Here is a 22,749-nt window from a genome sequence, read left to right as displayed (position 1 = left end):
CTGAATGAATCATTATTGTGACTGACCGATTCATTACTGTCGCTGACCGAATCATTACTGTTACTGACGATTCATAACTGTCACTGATCGATTCATTACTGTCACTGACTGATTCATTATTGTCACTGACTGAATCATTACTGTTACTGAATGAATCATTATTGTCACTGACCGAATCCTTATTGTCACTGACCGAATCCTTACTGTTACTGACCGAATCCTTACTGTTACTGGCCGAAACCTTACTGTCACTGGCTGAACCATTACTGTCACTGGCTGAACCATTACTGTCACTGACCGAACCATTACTGTCACTGACCGAGTCATTACTGTCACTGATCGATTCATTGTCACTGACTGAATCATTACTGTCACTGAATGAATCATTACTGTTACTGACAGAATCATTACTGTCACTGACCGAATCATTACTGTTACTGACCGAATCATTACTGTTACTGACCGAACCATTACTGTCACTGATCGATTCATTGTCACTGACTGAATCATTGTCACTGACCGAATCATTACTGTCACTGATCGATTCATTATCGTCACTGACCGAATCATTACTGTCACTGACCGAATCATTACTGTCACTGACCGAATCATTACTGTCACTGACCGAATCATTACTGTTACTGACCGAATCATTATGTCACTGACCGAATCATTACTGTTACTGACTGAATCATTACTGACCTTACTCTCACCTTACTTTTATAAGCAAACTTAACACTTTTATTAATAGTGTTATTACTCTCACAAAGTGTTATTACTCTCTAAATATTTAGAATCAATCAATATTGATTAACTTCTGCAATTCAGTAGGATTTATTATTATTCAGAAATGGAGAGAAAGAGAGAGAGAGAGAGAGAGACAGACAGTGTAAGCGAGTGTGTGTGTGTTAGATTTAAGGCAGGAAACTAATGACTCTGGCACAGAGCAATTACTACACAAAACCACTGTGTGTGTGTGTGCGCATTATATGCTCTGGTGCATTTATTGTGTAGACATTTTATGAACGTCACTGTGCTCTATGTGTGTGTGTGTGTGAAGCAGCATGCACTCAGGCTCCTGTAATGTCAGAACCAGGTGTGAAATGTTGGAGGTGTGTGTGACGGAGGCTGCTCAAGAGACTCAAGGTCCCAGTTACACACACACACACACACACACACACACACACAGGGCTGTTATGATGTACCGGTTTAATGGTACACTGAGACAATTGTGTGTGTGTGTGTGTGTGTGTGTGTGTGTTATTCTGGTTTCTTTGGTGGAGCTGCAGCTCTAAATATCTAAAACAGTTATTTACTATACTTGCAGTAATTATCTCTGAAAAACAGACCAAAAGTGGATCATTATTCTGATTATTTTTACGCCCTCGCCCCTTTACCCATAACCCACTGCACCGTGGAGGAGTTGATGATGTCGTCTGGTGGAAAAGTACTATGTTGAGCTGGTGAGCTAATTCTGTCATGCTCTTAACATTCTTAAACTTCGTCCAGTGTCCAGCCCAGTCACTACACGCCTACACGATCAGGAAGGATATGACGGTGTGTGTGTGTGTGTCAGTCACCTGGTACAGGTATCTCTGGTTGAACAGGTGCATGGCCCCCTGTAGTTGACTACGCTGACTCTGCCACTGCTCAAAGTTCCTGACCGACTCGGCTGTGGGCCGCTGCCACGTCGTCGTCCGAGTGTTGTGGTCAACGTAGTAAAAGCGTCCACGCTGATCCACACGCTTCTCCCACCTACACACGCACAGAGTAAACTACATTAACAGGGATAGTCTATTTTTTTTATAGAGGAGAGAACAGGAAGAGAGGAGAAGAGAAGAAAAGAGGACAGGAGAGGAAAGGATATGAGGAGAGGAAAGGATAGGATAGGAGAGGAGAGGAGAGGAGAGGAGAGGAGAGGAGAGGAGAGGAGAGGAGAGGAGAGGAGAGGAGAGGAGAGGAGAGGAGAGGAGAGGATATAAGGAGAGGAGAGGATATGAGGAGAGAGGAGAGGAGAGGTCTGATGAGAGAATCAGTGAACTCTGGGAACACCATTCGAACTGTGAAGCACGGTGATGGCAGCATCCTGTTCAGCCTTACCCATGGCCTCCCGGTTGTTTCTCTGTGACTAATCCTCTCTTTACCTGCTCACTAAATTTTGGTAAACATTAAAATTATTTAACGGGTTTATTTATTTAATGTCACATGATCAGGTTTGTGACTGGCTCATGCAAATTAACTCCGCCTTTTAAAACCATTAGTCAGATGAAGGATAATGTTTTGGGGTTTTTTTTGTGATATAAAGTGTGATAAGGTTAAATTCACACACCCACTCTCTCTCTCTCTTTCTCCGAAACACCCCACGCCCCGCCCCCCGCCCCACGATCACCCCACCCCACCCCACCCACCAACCCCCACCCCGAAACACACACCCTCCCACACACAAACACACTGTGTTCTACCATGTGTGGACTTCATATCTAAACACATGTAGTTTGGACGCCAAGGCTATTCTCATACCACTGACCTCAGCACAGCAGAATTTGCAAGAGAAAACACACACACACTCCTCCCCCAGGGCGGACTAACCCAGAACAGACGATGTGCGGCTGCTGTTAGCGTTAGCGCTCTACGCTAATTGAGCCTCAGAACGCTGTGCAGCTCTGAAAGGGCTTTTGTTCTCCGTCTGCAGCGGAAAAACTGAAGCAGGCCTCGCTGACCTTTCCTCAACACACACACACACACACACTCTCTAACTCTGTGCTGATTGTAAAATGACTGCTGTCTCTGTGTAATCAGTGTAATGGAGACGTAAAGACGGGGTGGTGCCGGAGTTTATTTGGGGAGGGGGGGTTAAGAATAATTTTTTGTTTTCTACTCTGAGCTGCATGCCTGTCAGATCAGATGAAGTTTCTCCAAGCACACAGGAGGTACACACACACACACAAGAACAGTGTGCTCTATAAGTTTTTACCCCCACTCCCCAATAAACTGAATGACCATCGGCGTGACGTTAACAGCAGCTCGCTTTTCCCATGTTCCTGAACACAAACAAACATTTACACATCTCACACGGCAGTAAATAATTCCGTTCTAAATGATAGACTTCTTTATTATAAAACTTTTTTACACGATAAACCTTTTCCACTTTTCTGAAAGTTATTTTTAAAACATCCGACAGATTTTCCCCGTGGCTTCATTACACATAAGAGATAAAAACACTTATATAAATATGAACATCTTCTAAAGAACGATAGTGGAAATAATAATTACTGTGTGTGTGTTTCATGACTACACACTTATACAGCAGATACAGAGATGTATTTAAATAAACAGAGTAATTATGCAGTTTAGTGCTGAAGTGTTGACGTGGAGAGAGGCGGGAAGATGATCTAGGTTTATGGTGTTTGGCAGATGCCCTTTTTATCCGGAGCGACTGATATTTATCTAACTGAGCAGATGAGGGTTAAGGGCCTCGATCCCAGCAGTGGCAGCTTGATGGACCCGAGATTCGAACTCACAACCTTCCCATCAACAGTCCAACACCTTCAGCACTGAGCACCACATCCCCACGTCCCTGTGTGTCGGACATGACGGGGTTAAACGCAGCACACAGAGACGTCTTTAACTTGACTTTCACTCTCTTCATTTTGTTCCCATTTACTCTGTCGCTTGTTTTGTCCCGCCTCCTATTTGTTCTGATTGGTCGCCTGGCTGAGCAAATCAGACCTTTTCTGCTCTTATTTTAACACCCAATAATCCAGTGCTGTTTTTTTGCTGCTTAATACATACTGAACACATCGTATACACTCAACACACTGAACACATCCTACACACTCAACACACTGAACACATCATACACACTCAACACACTGAACATATCATACACACTCAACACACTGAACACATCATACACACTCAACACACTGAACACATCATACACACTCAACACACTGAACACATCCTACACACTCAACACACTGAACACATCATACACACTCAACACACTGAACACATCATACACACTCAACACACTGAACACATCATACACACTCAACACACTGAACACATCATACACACTCAACACACTGAACACATCATACACACTCAACACACTGAACATATACACACTCAACAAACTGAACACATCATACACACTCAACACACTGAACATATACACACTCAACACACTGAACACATCGTATACACTCAACACACTGAACACATCCTACACACTCAACACACTGAACACATCCTACACACTCAACACACTGAACACATCCTACACACTCAACACACTGAACACATCCTACACACTCAACACACTGAACACATCATACACACTCAACACACTGAACATATACACACTCAACACACTGAACACATCATACACACTCAACACACTGAACATATACACACTCAACACACTGAACATATCATACACACTCAACACACTGAACATATACACACTCAACACACTGAACACATCATACACACTCAACACACTGAACACATCATACACACTCAACACACTGAACATATACACACTCAACACACTGAACACATCATACACACTCAACACACTGAACACATACACACTCAACACACTGAACACATCATACACACTCAACACACTGAACATATCATACACACTCAACACACTGAACATATACACACTCAACACACTGAACACATCATACACACTCAACACACTGAACACATCATACACACTCAACACACTGAACACATCATACACACTCAACACACTGAACATATACACACTCAACACACTGAACACATCATACACACTCAACACACTGAACACATCATACACACTCAACACACTGAACATATACACACTCAACACACTGAACACATCATACACACTCAACACACTGAACACATCATACACACTCAACACACTGAACACATCATACACACTCAACACACTGAACACATCATACACACTCAACACACTGAACATATACACACTCAACACACTGAACATATACACACTCAACACACTGAACACATCATACACACTCAACACACTGAACACATCATACACACTCAACACACTGAACACATCATACACACTCAACACACTGAACACATCATACACACTCAACACACTGAACACATCATACACACTCAACACACTGAACACATCATACACACTCAACACACTGAACACATCATACACACTCAACACACTGAACACATCATACACACTCAACACACTGAACATATACACACTCAACACACTGAACATATACACACTCAACACACTGAACACATCATACACACTCAACACACTGAACACATCATACACACTCAACACACTGAACACATCATACACACTCAACACACTGAACACATCATACACACTCAACACACTGAACACATCATACACACTCAACACACTGAACACATCATACACACTCAACACACTGAACACATCATACACACTCAACACACTGAACACATCATACACACTCAACACACTGAACACATCATACACACTCAACACACTGAACATATACACACTCAACACACTGAACATATACACACTCAACACACTGAACACATACACACTCAACACACTGAACACATCATACACACTCAACACACTGAACACATCATACACACTCAACACACTGAACACATCATACACACTCAACACACTGAACACATCATACACACTCAACACACTGAACACATCATACACACTCAACACACTGAACACATCATACACACTCAACACACTGAACATATACACACTCAACACACTGAACACATCATACACACTCAACACACTGAACACATCATACACACTCAACACACTGAACATATACACACTCAACACACTGAACATATACACACTCAACACACTGAACATATACACACTCAACACACTGAACATATACACACTCAACACACTGAACACATCATACACACTCAACACACTGAACACATCATACACACTCAACACACTGAACACATCATACACACTCAACACACTGAACACATCATACACACTCAACACACTGAACACATCATACACACTCAACACACTGAACACATCATACACACTCAACACACTGAACACATCATACACACTCAACACACTGAACACATCATACACACTCAACACACTGAACACATCATACACACTCAACACACTGAACACATCATACACACTCAACACACTGAACATATACACACTCAACACACTGAACATATACACACTCAACACACTGAACATATACACACTCAACACACTGAACACATCATACACACTCAACACACTGAACACATCATACACACTCAACACACTGAACACATCATACACACTCAACACACTGAACACATCATACACACTCAACACACTGAACACATCCTACACACTCAACACACTGAACACATCCTACACACTCAACACACTGAACATATCCTACAAACTCAACACACTGAACACATCATACACACTCAACACACTGAACACATCATACACACTCAACACACTGAACACATCATACACACTCAACACACTGAACACATCATACACACTCAACACACTGAACATATCATACACACTCAACACACTGAACATATCGTACACACTCAACACACTGAACACATCGTATACACTCAACACACTGAACACATCATACACACTCAACACACTGAACACATCATACACACTCAACACACTGAACACATCATACACACTCAACACACTGAACACATCATACACACTCAACACACTGAACATATCATACACACTCAACACACTGAACACATCATACACACTCAACACACTGAACACATCATACACACTCAACACACTGAACACATCATACACACTCAACACACTGAACACATCATACACACTCAACACACTGAACACATCATACACACTCAACACACTGAACATATCATACACACTCAACACACTGAACATATACACACTCAACACACTGAACACATCATACACACTCAACACACTGAACACATCATACACACTCAACACACTGAACATATCATACACACTCAACACACTGAACATATACACACTCAACAAACTGAACACATCATACACACTCAACACACTGAACACATCATACACACTCAACACACTGAACATATCATACACACTCAACACACTGAACATATACACACTCAACACACTGAACATATCATACACACAACACACTGAACATATCACACACACTCAACACACTGAACATATCACACACACTCAACACACTGAACATATCCTACACACTCAACACACTGAACATATCATACACACTCAACACACTGAACATATCATACACACTCAACACACTGAACATATCATACACACTCAACACACTGAACATATCATACACACTCAACACACTGAACATATCATACACAATGAACACGTGTGGAGGAGAGGAGATCGTGTTTCTATCAAAAATCTTACTCAAATTTTAGGAATACTGCCACACAAAAAAGTGGTGTAACTAAAGTAAAACACTTGAGCTTTTCTATCAATGTCTAAACTCCTGTGCTGAGCAACACGTGAACGTAGTAGTGCTGCACAATGTGAGACGCTGTCACGTTTACATACACACCGTGATTCACACGTCTAACACACAGGGGTCAGGGGAAGCTGGACGCATGATTCTGACTTTAAAATGAAGTTCAATTTTAGTGTGCTTCACAATTCCAGTGCAGAGTGACTGCAGACACACACACACACTCACACACACTCACACACACACACACACACACACACACACACACACTCACACACACTCACACACACACACACACACACACTCACACACACTCTCTCACACTCTCTCACACTCTCTCACACACACACACAGTGTTAAAAACACTGCTAATGTGTGAATATAACACGTGTCATTTTTCCTTTAGGATGTGGGATTTTATGTGTTTTACAGAATTTTTTTTTACAGACACTGCTTTGTTAAACTTTAGAAAAGTTAAACTTTTCTTTGAATCCGAAAGTTGGCAAACATTCTGAGACACACACACACACTCACCCCTGGGGGAGGGGTCTCTCCCATGTGGTGGTCTTGGTATTGTGGTCCACGTAGTACACTCGGCCATGAGGCAACACTCTCTGCTCCCAACTGCAGAAATAATGTCAAATTATTACTCCAACTGCAGGCACACACACCCACACAAGCATGCAAAAACACATATGCACACACACTTTTTACATTTATGGAAAATGTAAAAAGTTCACACTACAGTGATATTATATCATGAAAGTAGGGCATTTAAGTAGAAGCATGCAATGGTGGTTTCCTCATCTCAAACAATTTATTGAAACAAAAGCCAAAAGTGGTGGGTATACCACAACAAAAAATGTCAATGTCTCAATAATTTGTCATGTGCCCTTGACCATCAATCACAGCTTGACAACGACGTCTCATGATGTTCACGAGTCGACTTTTTGTCTCCTGAGGCATGGCATTCCACTCTTCTTGAAGGGCGGCCCTCAGGTCATTGAGGTTCTGGGGTGCAGGGTTTTGAGCCTCTACATGGCGACTCAGCTGATCCCATAGGTTTTCTATGGGATTCAGGTCAGGTGAAAGTGCAGGCTACTCCATCTGAGGTACCCCAGCCTCCAGCAGCCGTTCCCTAATGATGCGACCTCGATGAGCTGGAGCATTGTCATCCATGAAGATGAAATTAGGCCTGTGTTGTTCATGCAGGGGAACAATGACTGGATTAATGGTGTTATTCAGGTAGTATTGGCTTGTCACTGTACCATTCACAAGATGTTGGCGGCCATCATTTCTGCTCAACGTGAATCGACTTTCATCAGAGAACAGCACTGAGTCCCACTGGTCCTTCGTCCAGCGTAAACTCCCTGGCCCGACGCCTGTGCCTGGTGGTGTGGTCAGGTACCCTTGCAGGTCGTCTAGCACGCAGACCACGCTGATGTAAACAGTTTCAAGTGGTCTGACTTGACACTTGGGTGCCTCTCACCTCCCTTAAATGTGCCTGGAGTTGAGTGGCATTCATCATCCGGTTCCGCAGAGCACTGCTCACAATGAAGCGGTCATCAACGTGGGATGTGGCCAAAGGAAGTCCACTTCTATGCCTTTCTGTGACTCTTCCAGTCTCTCTGTGTCTCTGTCGTATCCTGCTGATGACACTCTGTGACACTCTAAGCTCAGTGGCCACTTCCCTCTGAGAACATCCTGTTTGAAGCCTCACAATGGCGAGGTACTGTTGATCAACTGTTAGGTGTGGTCTTGGTTTCATGATGCCAAAATGTGAACAGCATGATGAAGAGGACTGTTTAACCAGTCCAGAAACCAGAAAATGTATTGGTTGATTCATGGATCAGTTGTGAATTTTGCAATTAAGCACCTTGTTAGAGAACAGCAGGTTATGCAAAAAGTACTGAAACACTGAACAGTTGGACATGTGCATTCAAAAGTGTAGAGAAGGTCAAATTAAGTTCACCTGTAAAGGTTATAGTGCATTTTATCCTTAACTTTTTGTGGGTTGTATATCTATCTATCTATCTATCTATCTATCTATCTATATATATATATCTATATATATATATCTATATCTATATATATCTATATATATCTATACACACATACACACACAATACACAACACACACAAGCATGAACACACACAAGCACACACACACACTCTCACCCTGCAGGTAAATCCTCCACAGCTGGCTGTGTGTTTTGGTCCTGTGTAGGAGGGGCTGAATCCACAGATGGAGGTGGGGCAGAGGTGTCAGTGGGAGGGGCATCTGGTCTGAGTGATGGTGATGGTGGGGTGTTCTGGCCACGCCCATTTTCTTCTGCTGCAGGATTACCTTTATCTTCTCACATACAAACACACACACGGTATTTAGTGCGAGTGTGCATACCTGTGGTGTGTGTGTGTGTGTGTATATATATATATATATATATACCTGTGTCATGGTTTGTTGAGTCTGTGTTTGTGTCTCCATTAGTGAGTGCTGGTCCTCTTGAAGCTCCCGGAGAATCTATACCTACTGCTCTCAGATTTCTATACACACACACACACACTTTCTCAGCACATCTGAATCATCAATCAACTTCCTGTACTTTACACCAAGTACAAAAATACAGAAGTAAATAAATGCATATCTAAATTTTCCACCATAACCTCATACACTACACTACAATACACAATGAATAATCATGAGTTCATTTGCATATGCCCACCCTCTGAGATATGTGTTTAATCCAAATGATGTACTGGGCGGTCCAGACACTTCACATTGACATGGAGGACTACTCTCTCTCTCTCTCTCTCTCTCTCACACACACACACACACACACACACACACGCTTTGTGATGTAATGGGAGACTGGAGACATGATGTAATGTAAAAATATTTGAACACACACACACACACACACACACACACACTACATGTCTGAGCTGATCTGGATGGATGAAAGTGGTGAGGTGAGATTCTCACACCATCTCTGTGTTCCAATAGCAGCCTTGCTCACTTCCCCAGAGTGTGCACTGCAGCAGAGTGTGTAGGATTGTTGAACACACTCCGAATGGTGGACATCGGCTTAACCACAGGCGACACGCTCCACTGATAATAGACTCCATAGACTAGTGCTCTTTTTGGAGATATATCACTTTACACTCACAAGTTTCCCTTATAAAGGTTTCCCTAGGTAGGCACATCAAGACAGCCGACTTCCAAGATTCTTTTTTTTTTTTGTAAATCTGGGAATGCATTGCGAGAGCCCATAACTCTTTTCAACGGGCATTAGAAAGCAGCAGTGCATTCTGGGTGAACATTACATGTGCTCCTGATGTCTACCATGAAACCCATAGTGACTTAAGGACTTAATCATAGAGGGGTGGATAAGGGGAAAGTGATCTGGGACACAAGACTGGTTTAATCAAGCTATGCGCTTAAAACCACATACACACACACACACACACACACACACACGCAAGCACACACAGCTTGAAAGCCTCTTATCACAGCACTAAGAGTGTGTCTGTGTGTGTGTGAGACAGACGTGGGGGAGGCAGACAGAGACAGAGAGAGTAAATATACTCGAGTTGGAGTCACACACACCCCACAGTCTGATTATTTTTGTTCGTCTGTGTGTGAAAGTTTGTGTGTGAGTGTGTTTTCTCACCTGCGGGGGCTGTTGGTCGAGCCAGTCGTCTCTGAGCCCTGAGTCCTGAGAAGGCTGGCATACTCCATCGGCAGCATCTCTGTATACACACACACACACACACACACACACACAGGGCAAAACAATGAGAGTGTGCCAGTCGAGTGATCCAAGGAAATTAAACACACACAAACACTTCTCTAATAATGCCTGTTAAAGGTCTGTCAGCCACCAGGGGGCCCTATGTAAAAAAACACACTATCCTGTGTTTACACTATTAATAAAGATTGACACAGTCTGAGTGAGGACAAAGGTGTGTATGTGTCTCATCAGAGTTCTGCTGCAAATCCGTAAACTACAAAGCATCCAGCTTCACCACACTGCCGACACTGTACCACTCTCAGTATTGGGAGACATTTGGTTTGGGATGAAGCCCAGGCCGTGAAAAAACAGCGACCGAAACAGGAAACAGGAAAAGAGATGAGACATCAGTGACGCTGTGTCATTAGCCGGTGTAATGGACTGGTCAGCACATCGCTCAGCACGTTGCTGACTGTATAGGAGCTTAAAAGAAAATGCAAAATAAAACCCTCTCTGTGATCATCTGAGGTAAAATTAATCTTTATGGTGGACAGAGAACCCAACTGAAGTCCTGGTTAGGGCACACACACTCACACACACTCCTCTGTGTGTTAAATGAAAGAGGCTCTTATGCAGTGGAGTAGAGATCAGACTCCACACACTCTCCAGTGTATCACGCCACCATATAACACTCTCGAGTCTGTTAGAACAAATCAGCAAGTCAGTAATGTGCCTGAGATGAACTGCATCCTCATAAACTTCAATATTTAAACTTACAGCAGATAATAAAAGTCTACACACTCGGTTAAAAAGTCATGGCTTTGTAAAAAAAAAAAAAAAAAAAAAGAGACCAAGATAAATCACATCAGATCTTTTTCCAGCTCCAGTGTGAAACAGCAAGTGAGCAAGCCGACACCTGATCAGATGTTTCTGCCGAGTCTAAAGAGTTTATAAAAGCATGTACAGGATCTTTCTATGGAAAGGAATCGATCAGAGAGGGACATTCCCAGGACATTAGCTGTACCATGGACCAGCGTGAAGGCCATCATCAACAAAGGACAAGACAAAAACTTACCAAGAGACCTACAGCAACATTAAAGCAGCTGCAGGAACATCTGGCGAGTCCTGATTACTCTCTGTGTATGACAACAATCATGTGCTCTTCATGTCTGGGTGATGTGGTCAGGCGGCTAGACTGAAGCACTTTTAGAAAAAAAGAAAAGCCAAACCATGTAGCAAAATCTGATCTGATCTGATCTGATGAGACCAAGTAAGAGCTTTCTGGGCAAAAATGTTTGTTGTGAAAACAAGGCAGATTTAACACCCAAAGAACCCCAAGGCCCGGGTGGGAGCAGCATCATGAGCTGGAACTTGCTTCTCTTCAGCTGGAGCTCCAGTCAAGACAGAGGGAATCATGGACAGATCCACTTCACCTTCCATCTTCCAGCCAAGGCACAAATCCAAATCAACAAAGGAGCGGCTTCAGATGATCATCACTTTTTGGAACGGTCCAGCTAGAGATCAGAGCTAAATCCTCTAAAACCTGTGGAATGATTTTCAGAGGGCTGTGTGTGTGTATGTGCAGGAGATCAGCTCGCTGTCTGAGAGATCTGAAGCATTTTTGTAAGAAGCAGAGGAACAAAATGACTAAATGAAGCTCTGCTTGTTCTGTAGACCAAATCACTGAGTGCTCAATTACAGCAAAACCTGCTTTAATGCAGTATTCGTTAAGGGGTGTACAAACGTATGCTACCAGGATGCTGTGGGTTTTTTTCTTGTTTTTTACTTTAATATTTTTGCTGCCATTTCATAATAAACAAAAAAATTCTGATATGATTTATCTTGGCTCATTTTTTTTAGCTAAAAAAACCCCATCATTTTTACAGTTTTAATAGGGGTGTGTAAACTTTTATATCTGCTGTATGTTACATCATAACATCTAGTTGGTTTCCTGTCTGCCTACGTGTCTGTCTGTCTGTCTGTCTATCTGCCTATCCGCCTGCCTTTCTGCCTGTCTGTCTTCCTGTCTGCCCATCTGTCTGCGTGTCTGTCTGTCTGTCTGCATGTCTTTCTGTCTGCCTATCCGCCTGCCTCTCTGCCTGTTTGCCTATCCGTCTGTCTGTCTGTCTGCCTGCCTGTCTTCTGTCTGCCCATCTGTCTGCCCGTCTGTCTGTCTGTCTGTCTGTATGCCTCTCTGTCTGTATGCCTGTCTGTCTGTCTGCCTGCCTGTCGAATTAATGTGTTTGTGAGCAGCACTGAGTGTGTTCATTTTGCTGTTTTCACCAGTCCTGCTGTACAAAGACCTGTTTATGAGTATGTGCGTGTGTGTGTGTGTGTGTATATGTGTGTGTGTGTGTATGTGTGTGTGTGCATATGTGCGTGTGTGTCAGTATGTCAGAAAGACCGCCAGGGGAAATGAAGGAAAACACTTAACTAACAAGAGCAGCCTTCAGACAGAACACAGAGGCCCTTAACACACCTCGACCTGCATGCCCAATACACTCAAGCCTTTATACACTCACACACACACACACACAGTCACACTCACACACACTCCATTTCCCCAAAAACCCCAGGAGAGTGGTCACGCTCAAGACCTTTATTCAGTCCTAGTGTGTGCACACACACACACACACACACAGAGTCAATTGTTCTGCCAAGCTACAAGTAACACCACTCAATTACACAATTATGCAATTCTCCTAGATCAACGTGTGTGTGTGTGTGTGTATGTGTGTGTGAGCAAATCAATACAATCATGAGCAGAGCTATTCATTCTCACACACACACACACATCTCATTCACAAAAGTGGTACAGGAGTGTTTACTGAATGAAAGCAGCTTTCTATCAGCAGTGTACTGAAGCTTATTGTAGATATGCGAACGAGCACACACACACACACACACACACACACACAGCATTAACATTATATTTTGTGGATAAAATAATGAATTAGGTTAAAGCTTGTCTGTAAGTGTATCAGACGAGCGCTGGCTCAGATTCTCCTTCACACCCACTGACTTTATTTTATTTGTGCAAACCAATACAGTGAATTAAAACTATGATGTCACACATGATGACACTGTGTTGTATTTGACCATCACACACTCTGTTTTCTGCTGTAAGCATATGGTGTGTGTGTCAGAGACCAGGGCTCTAACTATAGAAATAGAAAAATAAAATGTGTGTGCTAATATTTTACTGGACATGTTCACTGACGCTGCTCTAGAGCAGGAATTTAGCAATAAACACAATCGTCTGCTGTCACTTTCTGTGTTTTCTAGATGAATAAATACTGCTGAGTGAGTTTTAGATCTGAACTCAGAACAACAATCCTGATGACGCTGGAAAGTTTTGAAGTCAGACAGAGCTCGTCAGTGTGCTTAATGTCATTTACATTCGCTTGGTAAACAGGGATGTTTCGGTTCTGACGGCCATCTTTGTGGACGTCGCTTTTAATCCTCCAGATGTGCGTAAACTACACAGGCGAGTGTGTGAACAATGCTGCTCGTGTTCCTGCTGCTTCTGTCATGCGTTAAGTGTAAACCAGGTCCCTCTGTTCGCCGCCGGCCCGTATCAAACCACCCCAGCGTGGATTATTTGCTATAAAACACACCCCGCTGTGCCACGGCAGAAATGAGATGAGCTTTTACACAAGACACACGTCCTGACTCTCACTGACCATCCCCCATACCTGTACACACGCCTCCTGAACCAGTGCAAGGGATGTTCTTTCAGTTTTTAGTCATTTACACATGCGCATGTTACTGTAATAATAAAATGTTCAAAAGTGACACTGCTGCAAAACCTATGAAGCTAGAATTTTAAAAAATAAATATAGAGTGATCCATTAGGGCTTGTTTGCCCACATTTGGGAACCGCTGATCTAAGAGCTCTTTCAGTACGAGTGTGTGTTTTGTTAAAGCACATGCGTGTGTGTGTGTGTGTGTGTGTATGGGACTCACTGTCAGCTTCTGCACCCTGATTGGGCAGTGATCCCAGATCAACAACCAAGCCGTCCAAACAGACGTTCAGCTCTCCACCCGACACAACCGAGCCTTTATTCTCCATCTGTAACTCCAGACTGAGCTCCACGTTCTCCACTGAGAGAGGGGGGAGGGGGGAGGGAGAGAGAGAGAGAGAGAGAGAGAGAGAAAGAGAGAGAGAGAGAGAGAGAGAGAGAGAGGGATTTAGTTGTAAAGTGTTGCTGTAGTGCCCTCTGTTGTTCTAAAAGAGAGAGAGAGAGAGTGTGTGTGTGTGTGTGTGTGTGTGTGTGTTACACCCTACCCTTAATTTCAGTACACTGTGGTACCTGTAGTCTGCTGCTGTGTGAACTATTTCCACACTAGCCCTAAGCCCTAAGCCCTGTGTAGTGCAGATGGAGGTTTACTTTTCCCGTGGTGAGTGCGCAGTGTGTCCAGCAGGTCGATGGTGGCACTGCCCAGGAGCTCCTTCCTTAGAGGGTGACAACTCCACAACTTCAGGTCCAACCGGCTCTGAGGAGTCACGTTACTGCACAAACACACACACACACACACACACACACACACACACACACACACACACACAATCTGAAAGCTGAATAATAAATATGATCTCAAAGTGCAGACTCAAAGCATTAACAAACTGAATCAGGTGAACAGTGTAGGAACTACAGCACTTGGTATGTGTGGCCCCGCCCCTTTTTAGGTGTTCCAATTATTGCGATATCGGCATTTGGAGTCTGCTGCGGTCAACTTTCAGAAAGAGTGGCCATTAGACTGAAAAAAATCACGAAACCATCTTCACGCTGATGAGCTCAGGAACACCACCATGGAATCAACCAGGAGCAGGGTAACTACAGAGGCTTTACCATGAGAGGTCCACTAAAGGAAACCCTCCAAAAACAGCAGCGTAGAGTTTGTTAAAAACATCTGGAACAAAGCTTCCATTAGAAGAGAAGAGCTTGGAGAAGGGAAGGCAGTGCTCATGATCAGTGCGACCAGTCTACGGCTACCAGTGGAGCTGCTTCTGTACCATGTGATGATGGACTGAGAGCTAAGAACAGCAGCAGGAGGAGATCTGAGGTGTAGAGGGTGATATAATCCCACTCCCTGTGTTTATAATGATTTATAATCCCCCACTCTGTGTTTATAATGATCTATAATCCCACTCTCTGTTGTTTATAATGATCTATAATCCCACCCTCTGTTTATAATGATTTATAATCCCACCCTCTGTTTATAATGATTTATAATCCCACTCTCTGTTTATGATGATTTATAATCCCACTCTCTGTTGTTTATATTGATCTATAATCCCACCCTCTGTTTATAATGATTTATAATCCCACTCTCTGTGTTTATAATGATTTATAATCCCACTCTCTGTGTTTATAATGATTTATAATCCCACTCTCTGTTTATAATGATTTATAATCCCACTCTCTGTTTATAATGATTTATAATCCCACTCTCTGTTTATAATGATTTATAATCCCACTCTCTGTGTTTATAATGATTTATAATCCCACCCTCTGTTTATAATGATTTATAATCTCACTCTCTGTGTTTATAATGATTTATAATCCCACTCTCTGTTTATAATGATTTATAATCCCACTCTCTGTGTTTATATTGATCTATAATCTCACTCTCTGTGTTTATAATGATTTATAATCCCACTCTCTGTTTATAATGATTTATAATCCCACTCTCTGTTTATAATGATTTATAATCCCACTCTCTGTTTATAATGATTTATAATCCCACTATCTGGTGTTTAGAATGATTTATAATCCCACTCTCTGGTGTTTATAATGATTTATAATCCCACTCTGTGTTTATAATGATTTATAATCCCACTCTCTGGTGTTTATAATGATTTATAATCCCACTCTCTGTGTTTATAATGATTTATAATCCCACTCTCTGTGTTTATAATGATTTATAATCCCACTCTCTGTGTTTATAATGATTTATAATCCCACTCTCTGTGTTTATATTGATCTATAATCTCACTCTCTGTGTTTATAATGATTTATAATCCCACTCTCTGTTTATAATGATTTATAATCCCACTCTCTGTTTATAATGATTTATAATCCCACTCTCTGTGTTTATAATGATTTATAATCCCACTATCTGGTGTTTAGAATGATTTATAATCCCACTCTCTGGTGTTTATAATGATTTATAATCCCACTCTGTGTTTATAATGATTTATAATCCCACTCTCTGGTGTTTATAATGATTTATAATCCCACTCTCTGTGTTTATAATGATTTATAATCCCACTCTCTGTGTTTATAATAATTTATAATCCCACTCTCTGTTGTTTATAATGATCTATAATCCCACCCTCTGTTTATAATGATTTATAATCCCACTCTCTGTTTATAATGATTTATAATCCCATTCTCTGTTGTATATAATGATTTATAATCCCACCCTCTGTGTTTATAATGATTTTTAATCCCACTATCTGTGTTTATAATGATTTATAATCCCAACACTCTGTGTTTATAATGATTTATAATCCCACTCTCTGTGTTTATAATGATTTATAATCCCACTCTGTGTTTATAATGATTTATAATCCCACTCTGTGTTTATAATGATTTATAATCCCACTCTCTGTGTTTATAATGATTTATAATCCCAACACTCTGTGTTTATAATGATTTATAATCCCACTCTGTGTTTATAATGATTTATAATCCCACTCTCTGTGTTTATATTGATCTATAATCCCACCCTCTGTGTTTATAATGATTTATAATCCCAACTCCCTGTGTTTATAATGATTTTTAATCCCACTATTTGTGTTTATAATGATTTATAATCCCACTCTCTGTGTTTATATTGATCTATAATCCCACCCTCTGTGTTTATAATGATTTATAATCCCACTCTCTGTGTTTATAATGATTTATAATCCCACTCTCTGTGTTTATAATGATTTATAATCCCACTCTCTGTGTTTATAATGATTTATAATCCCAACTCCCTGTGTTTAGAATGATTTATAATCCCACTCTCTGTGTTTATAATGATTTATAATCCCACTCTCTGTGTTTAGAATGATTTATAATCCCAACTCCCTGTGTTTAGAATGATTTATAATCCCACTCTCTGTGTTTATAATGATATATAATCCCACTTTGTGTTTATAATGATTTATAATCCCACTCTCTGTTGTTTATAATGATTTATAATCCCACTCTCTGTTGTTTATAATGATTTACAATCCCACTCTGTGTTTAGAATGATTTATAATCCCACTCTCTGGTGTTTAGAATGATTTATAATCCCACTCTGTGTTTAGAATGATTTATAATCCCACTCTCTGTGTTTAGAATGATTTATAATCCCACTCTCTGGTGTTTAGAATGATTTATAATCCCACTCTGTGTTTAGAATGATTTATAATCCCACTCTCTGTGTTTAGAATGATTTATAATCCCACTCTCTGGTGTTTATAATGATTTACAATCCCACTCTCTGTGTTTAGAATGATTTATAATCCTACTCTCTGGTGTTTATAGTCCCACTTTTTTTCCCCTTGTCCCCACCGTCACCTCTGACTCACTCTTTAGAGATAAACTGAATTATCTCTATATCCAGATTTCTGTAAATGCTGCTTTGGGTTGATTTCTGCTGTTAAAAGCGTTGTACAAATAAAACAGAATTAATAACTGAAGACAAAACGCCACAAGAACAAGCAGGAAGCGACGAGCATGGCGGTACAGAGCTACAAATCATCACCAGGCAGGAAACCCAGCGTCTGCTGATGCCTAGAAGACCCAGACTTCTTTAATTACTTGACTTCAGGTTTATGTTCGTTTGTCCAGCGTAAATAACAACAACCTCCAAATTTGTATGGACCTGACTGTAGTACATACACCACAACACTTACATCAACACACAGCATCAGGTGCTGCATGATGATGATGATGATGAAGACTTACAGTGTGAGGTCTTCGTTCCACTGCAGGTCGGTTCCACTGCGTTTGCAGGTTTTCTTGGTCTCAGTGCTCAGACCATCAGCCGTCACCTCCACGAACGAGCTGCCACGTGCCAGACGAGCCGGGAGCTTCGGAGACTGAGGCCTCGCTGATAACACTGACACACACACACACAAACCAAATTAACAACATTACAGTGTTATTACACTATCAATGACATTTCTATTATCCCACCCTTTCTGCAGCCTTTATACACCACGTTCCCCAAGATGAACATGTTCACGCTTCCATTACACAGGAATTTACACGTGAAGTGTGTTTATCAGCTTCTCTTTTTAACCCAGAGTGACCTCATCAGCCGTCCCAGGACTTTACCATGACCTGTGTTCGCACTAAATACCTTCATCACTAATTACTGTCTACATTTTACTCACACACACACAAACACGGTACAAACCAATAGGTGATGTTATTTCGGTGTGTGTTATAGATGAGGAAGTGCAGTGTGCGTGTGTGCGTATTTCCCGTACAGCTTGTCATCACACGCTTCACTGAAAACATCCTTGACACTAAACACTTGACAACACACTCTAAAACACTCCCAAACACACATTCATTTACGCACAGTGAGATCTGAACGCAGAAGAATGGTTGTGTGTGTGTGTGTGTGTGTGTGTGTGTGTGTGAAGAAACTGAGTAAAATAAACATCGCCATCTAGTGTGAGTGAGGATGAAATGCATGCTGAAAAACAGATTTAAGTCAGATTTAAAAATTATACTAAGATATTAAATATCTACACTGAATAATCCTGTAGTTTGTACTAACTTTTACCTCTTGTTTGCTTTAGTATGTGAAAATTGAACACAGCAGTGACCACACACACACACACGCACAGTTTCCCAGCTCTGCAGAGACACATCTATAGAGACGAAATGAAGAGTGAAAGCTGCCGGGAAAATAAGAGGAACTTCCAAAAATGAGCATTATATTAAACTGACTGAAGGGATCAGTTACAGCATCAGTCCCTTCTACTACACTACAACACTCCACTAGACTTCATTCAACACCACTAGACTCTATTAAACACTTCTACGCTCCATTACAATATCACAAAGTGATACACACAACATGGATGTTTTTGTTTTTTTGCGCCGACAAATCTGTATTATGTGACGCAGGAAAAGAGGAAACATGACACATTCAAAACAAAAACAAATCCCAACACCCATTCGGCTGTAGGTGTAAATCTACTGTGTGATTTCAGAGCTGTGTTCCTCATCACACTGTCGGACGTCTCAGTAATCTGTGTAGTGAATTCTATAACACCGTGTTACAGCGTGTTGAGCGGCGGTGTGAGATCCTCTAATGATAGAGCTGCGATTAAAGTAAATCTCGTTCGTACTCAATTTACTTCTCCGCTGAATGGGTCGATGTATCCATGGTCTCATTTCTGGTGCTTATTGCATTGCAGAACTACAAAACAATTTCCCTCAGGGATCAACAGAGTTTGCTATTCATCCCATGTGTCTGTTTGTCCATCTGTCTGTCCGCCCGTCTGTCCTTCCTTCTTTCTTTCTATCTATCTATCTTTTATTGTGGGTGGTGGTAGCTCAAGTGGTTAAGGCTCTGGGTCGTTGACCGGAAGATCATAGTTCAAGCCCCAGCACCGCCAAGTTGGGCCCTTGAGCAAGGCCCTTAAGCCTCTCTGCTCCAGGGGCGCTGTATCATGGCTGACCCTGCGCTGACCCCAACCTCCAAGGATGGGATATGCGAAGAAAGAATTTCACTGTGCTGTAATGTATATGTGACTATTTCTATCTTCAATCAGCATGTTACAGAAATCTGGCTGTCTGTTACTCGGTGGCTTTACTTTACAACTTCTAACATCTCACACCCAAACAATTATTTTTATTACGATGTGTCCTGCCCTGCCCTGCACAGTGTAATAATGCAATGAGTCATGGCTGGAACTCAGAGACATTATAAAATCGTTTTAGGAAAGTGCTCAGTGTCGTTGTTTATAACAAGATCAGCTGTAAGAAACTACGATGATGACGGAGTGATGATTTGGGGGAAGGTCAGACTTTTTCTACCTTTTAAGGTGAGCTGGGATTTCTCTGAGTTCGGCAAACCGCCGGGTCGACTCACACTGGCAGCTGCCATCACATCACCGCCTGCAACACACACACACACACACACACAAGGTTATAAACTGAACAATTAAACTCCACATCATTCTGCCCTTTAACCCCTTTAAATGTTCATACTTTACTCTGTGTGACAGAGACTATGACAAAAACAATTATTATCATTATTATTATTACTGATGATGATTTCTACATCACGGGCTTCTAAAATGTCCTTATTGTGCGGATTTTAAACTTATATCGATTAGACTCAGTATTAAACGACTCCATAAATTCCTTTAACAACCCAAACCTTAAACTTACTCCCTACATTAGCAATAAAATTAGAGCCAAGCGGCTAATTAGACTACTGTTCATCTTAAAACGCCACAAACCTTATTCTCTGAGTTTCTTTTGTTTATTTATTTATATTCCAATCTCTCTATTTCGTTAGAATATATCAGATCCCTCTGCGTCTATCCCCCTCTCTCTCTCTCTCTCTCTCTCTCTTTCTCTTTCTTTATCACACACATAAACACGGAAGCCGCATTAGCATTAGCATCTTGGATAAAATGTCTAATGTTCAAACATACAAAACGCCCCTGTCACTTTAAAACAAACACACTAGAAAAATGACACACACGGGATTTAGATGATCGCAAGGAAACTAGTCTAATAAATCGTTTTTTTCTCTTTCTCATACCGTTATTTTTCCTGCTCTGGTCTGATGTTTAGCTTTTCACTTCCGCCTTGAAGTCTGGGTCATGTGACACGCAGAAAATGGCGCAATGCTTTGTGGGTGATTTCACACTGCTGATCTCGCAGCTAGCCGAGATGCTATTTTCATTAGCTACAGACTCCCTGAGATATAATAATTGTGGATAAAATTCCACAATATATCTTTCTTTTTGTTTCTTAAAATCCATATTAAAAGAGTGGAGGAGAGTTTTCTTTCTTTTTTTTCTTTCTTTTTTTCCATCACATATTTTTGCTACTTTATTTTGCATTAAATGTATGCATTTAACTAGCCTTGCAGTCTGAATTTATGACAAAACTCTTATTTCTTAGGTTTCTATGAATTTTGTTTTGTTTCTATTTCTTATCTGTAAAAAAAGAGAGAGAGAGAAATAAACGTAGACTCTTACGATTTCTATCCATTTTCACACCTGATGCAGCGCTTCCCCTGGAATCCTGTTATTTCCACAGCAAACATTAAGCCTTTAAATCAAAATTCTAACAAACTTTTCATTTTCCTAATTGTCATTAAAATAGCAGCCTCTTAATAACAAAAAAAGGCCATTAATAGGGCATTATCATCCAGTGTCCAGTAAAGCAGTAATTCTGTGAAATTATGCCACAAATGTGACAAACCTAACAAACGTTTTACAAACATAACAAGCTCTGACACCAGCTTTAACA

At 41.3% G+C, this 22,749-nt stretch overlaps 1 protein-coding gene across 1 annotated transcript in view; it reads right to left on the bottom strand.

Moving 5' to 3' along the window:
* The window catches only part of wwp2 (WW domain containing E3 ubiquitin protein ligase 2), a 34,442-nt gene extending 13,064 nt beyond the window's left edge, over positions 1 to 21,378 (bottom strand). The window contains exons 1-9 of the mRNA XM_058396489.1: positions 21,298 to 21,378; positions 19,207 to 19,360; positions 15,649 to 15,770; positions 15,224 to 15,361; positions 11,198 to 11,276; positions 9,973 to 10,070; positions 9,705 to 9,879; positions 8,061 to 8,150; positions 1,581 to 1,755 (exon numbers count right to left, since the gene is read on the bottom strand). Coding sequence (XP_058252472.1) covers positions 1,581 to 1,755; positions 8,061 to 8,150; positions 9,705 to 9,879; positions 9,973 to 10,070; positions 11,198 to 11,276; positions 15,224 to 15,361; positions 15,649 to 15,770; positions 19,207 to 19,360; positions 21,298 to 21,367 — 1,101 coding nt within the window. The 5' untranslated portion in view covers positions 21,368 to 21,378. The remainder of the gene's footprint in view (positions 1 to 1,580; positions 1,756 to 8,060; positions 8,151 to 9,704; positions 9,880 to 9,972; positions 10,071 to 11,197; positions 11,277 to 15,223; positions 15,362 to 15,648; positions 15,771 to 19,206; positions 19,361 to 21,297) is intronic.
* Positions 21,379 to 22,749: the final 1,371 nt, after the last annotated feature.

The sequence above is a fragment of the Hemibagrus wyckioides genome, linkage group LG08 (assembly GCF_019097595.1).
Source record: "Hemibagrus wyckioides isolate EC202008001 linkage group LG08, SWU_Hwy_1.0, whole genome shotgun sequence".
Taxonomy (NCBI): Eukaryota; Metazoa; Chordata; class Actinopteri; order Siluriformes; family Bagridae; genus Hemibagrus; species Hemibagrus wyckioides.
Note: the sequence above shows the minus strand (reverse complement) of the source record. Positions and strands in the feature narration are given on the sequence as shown.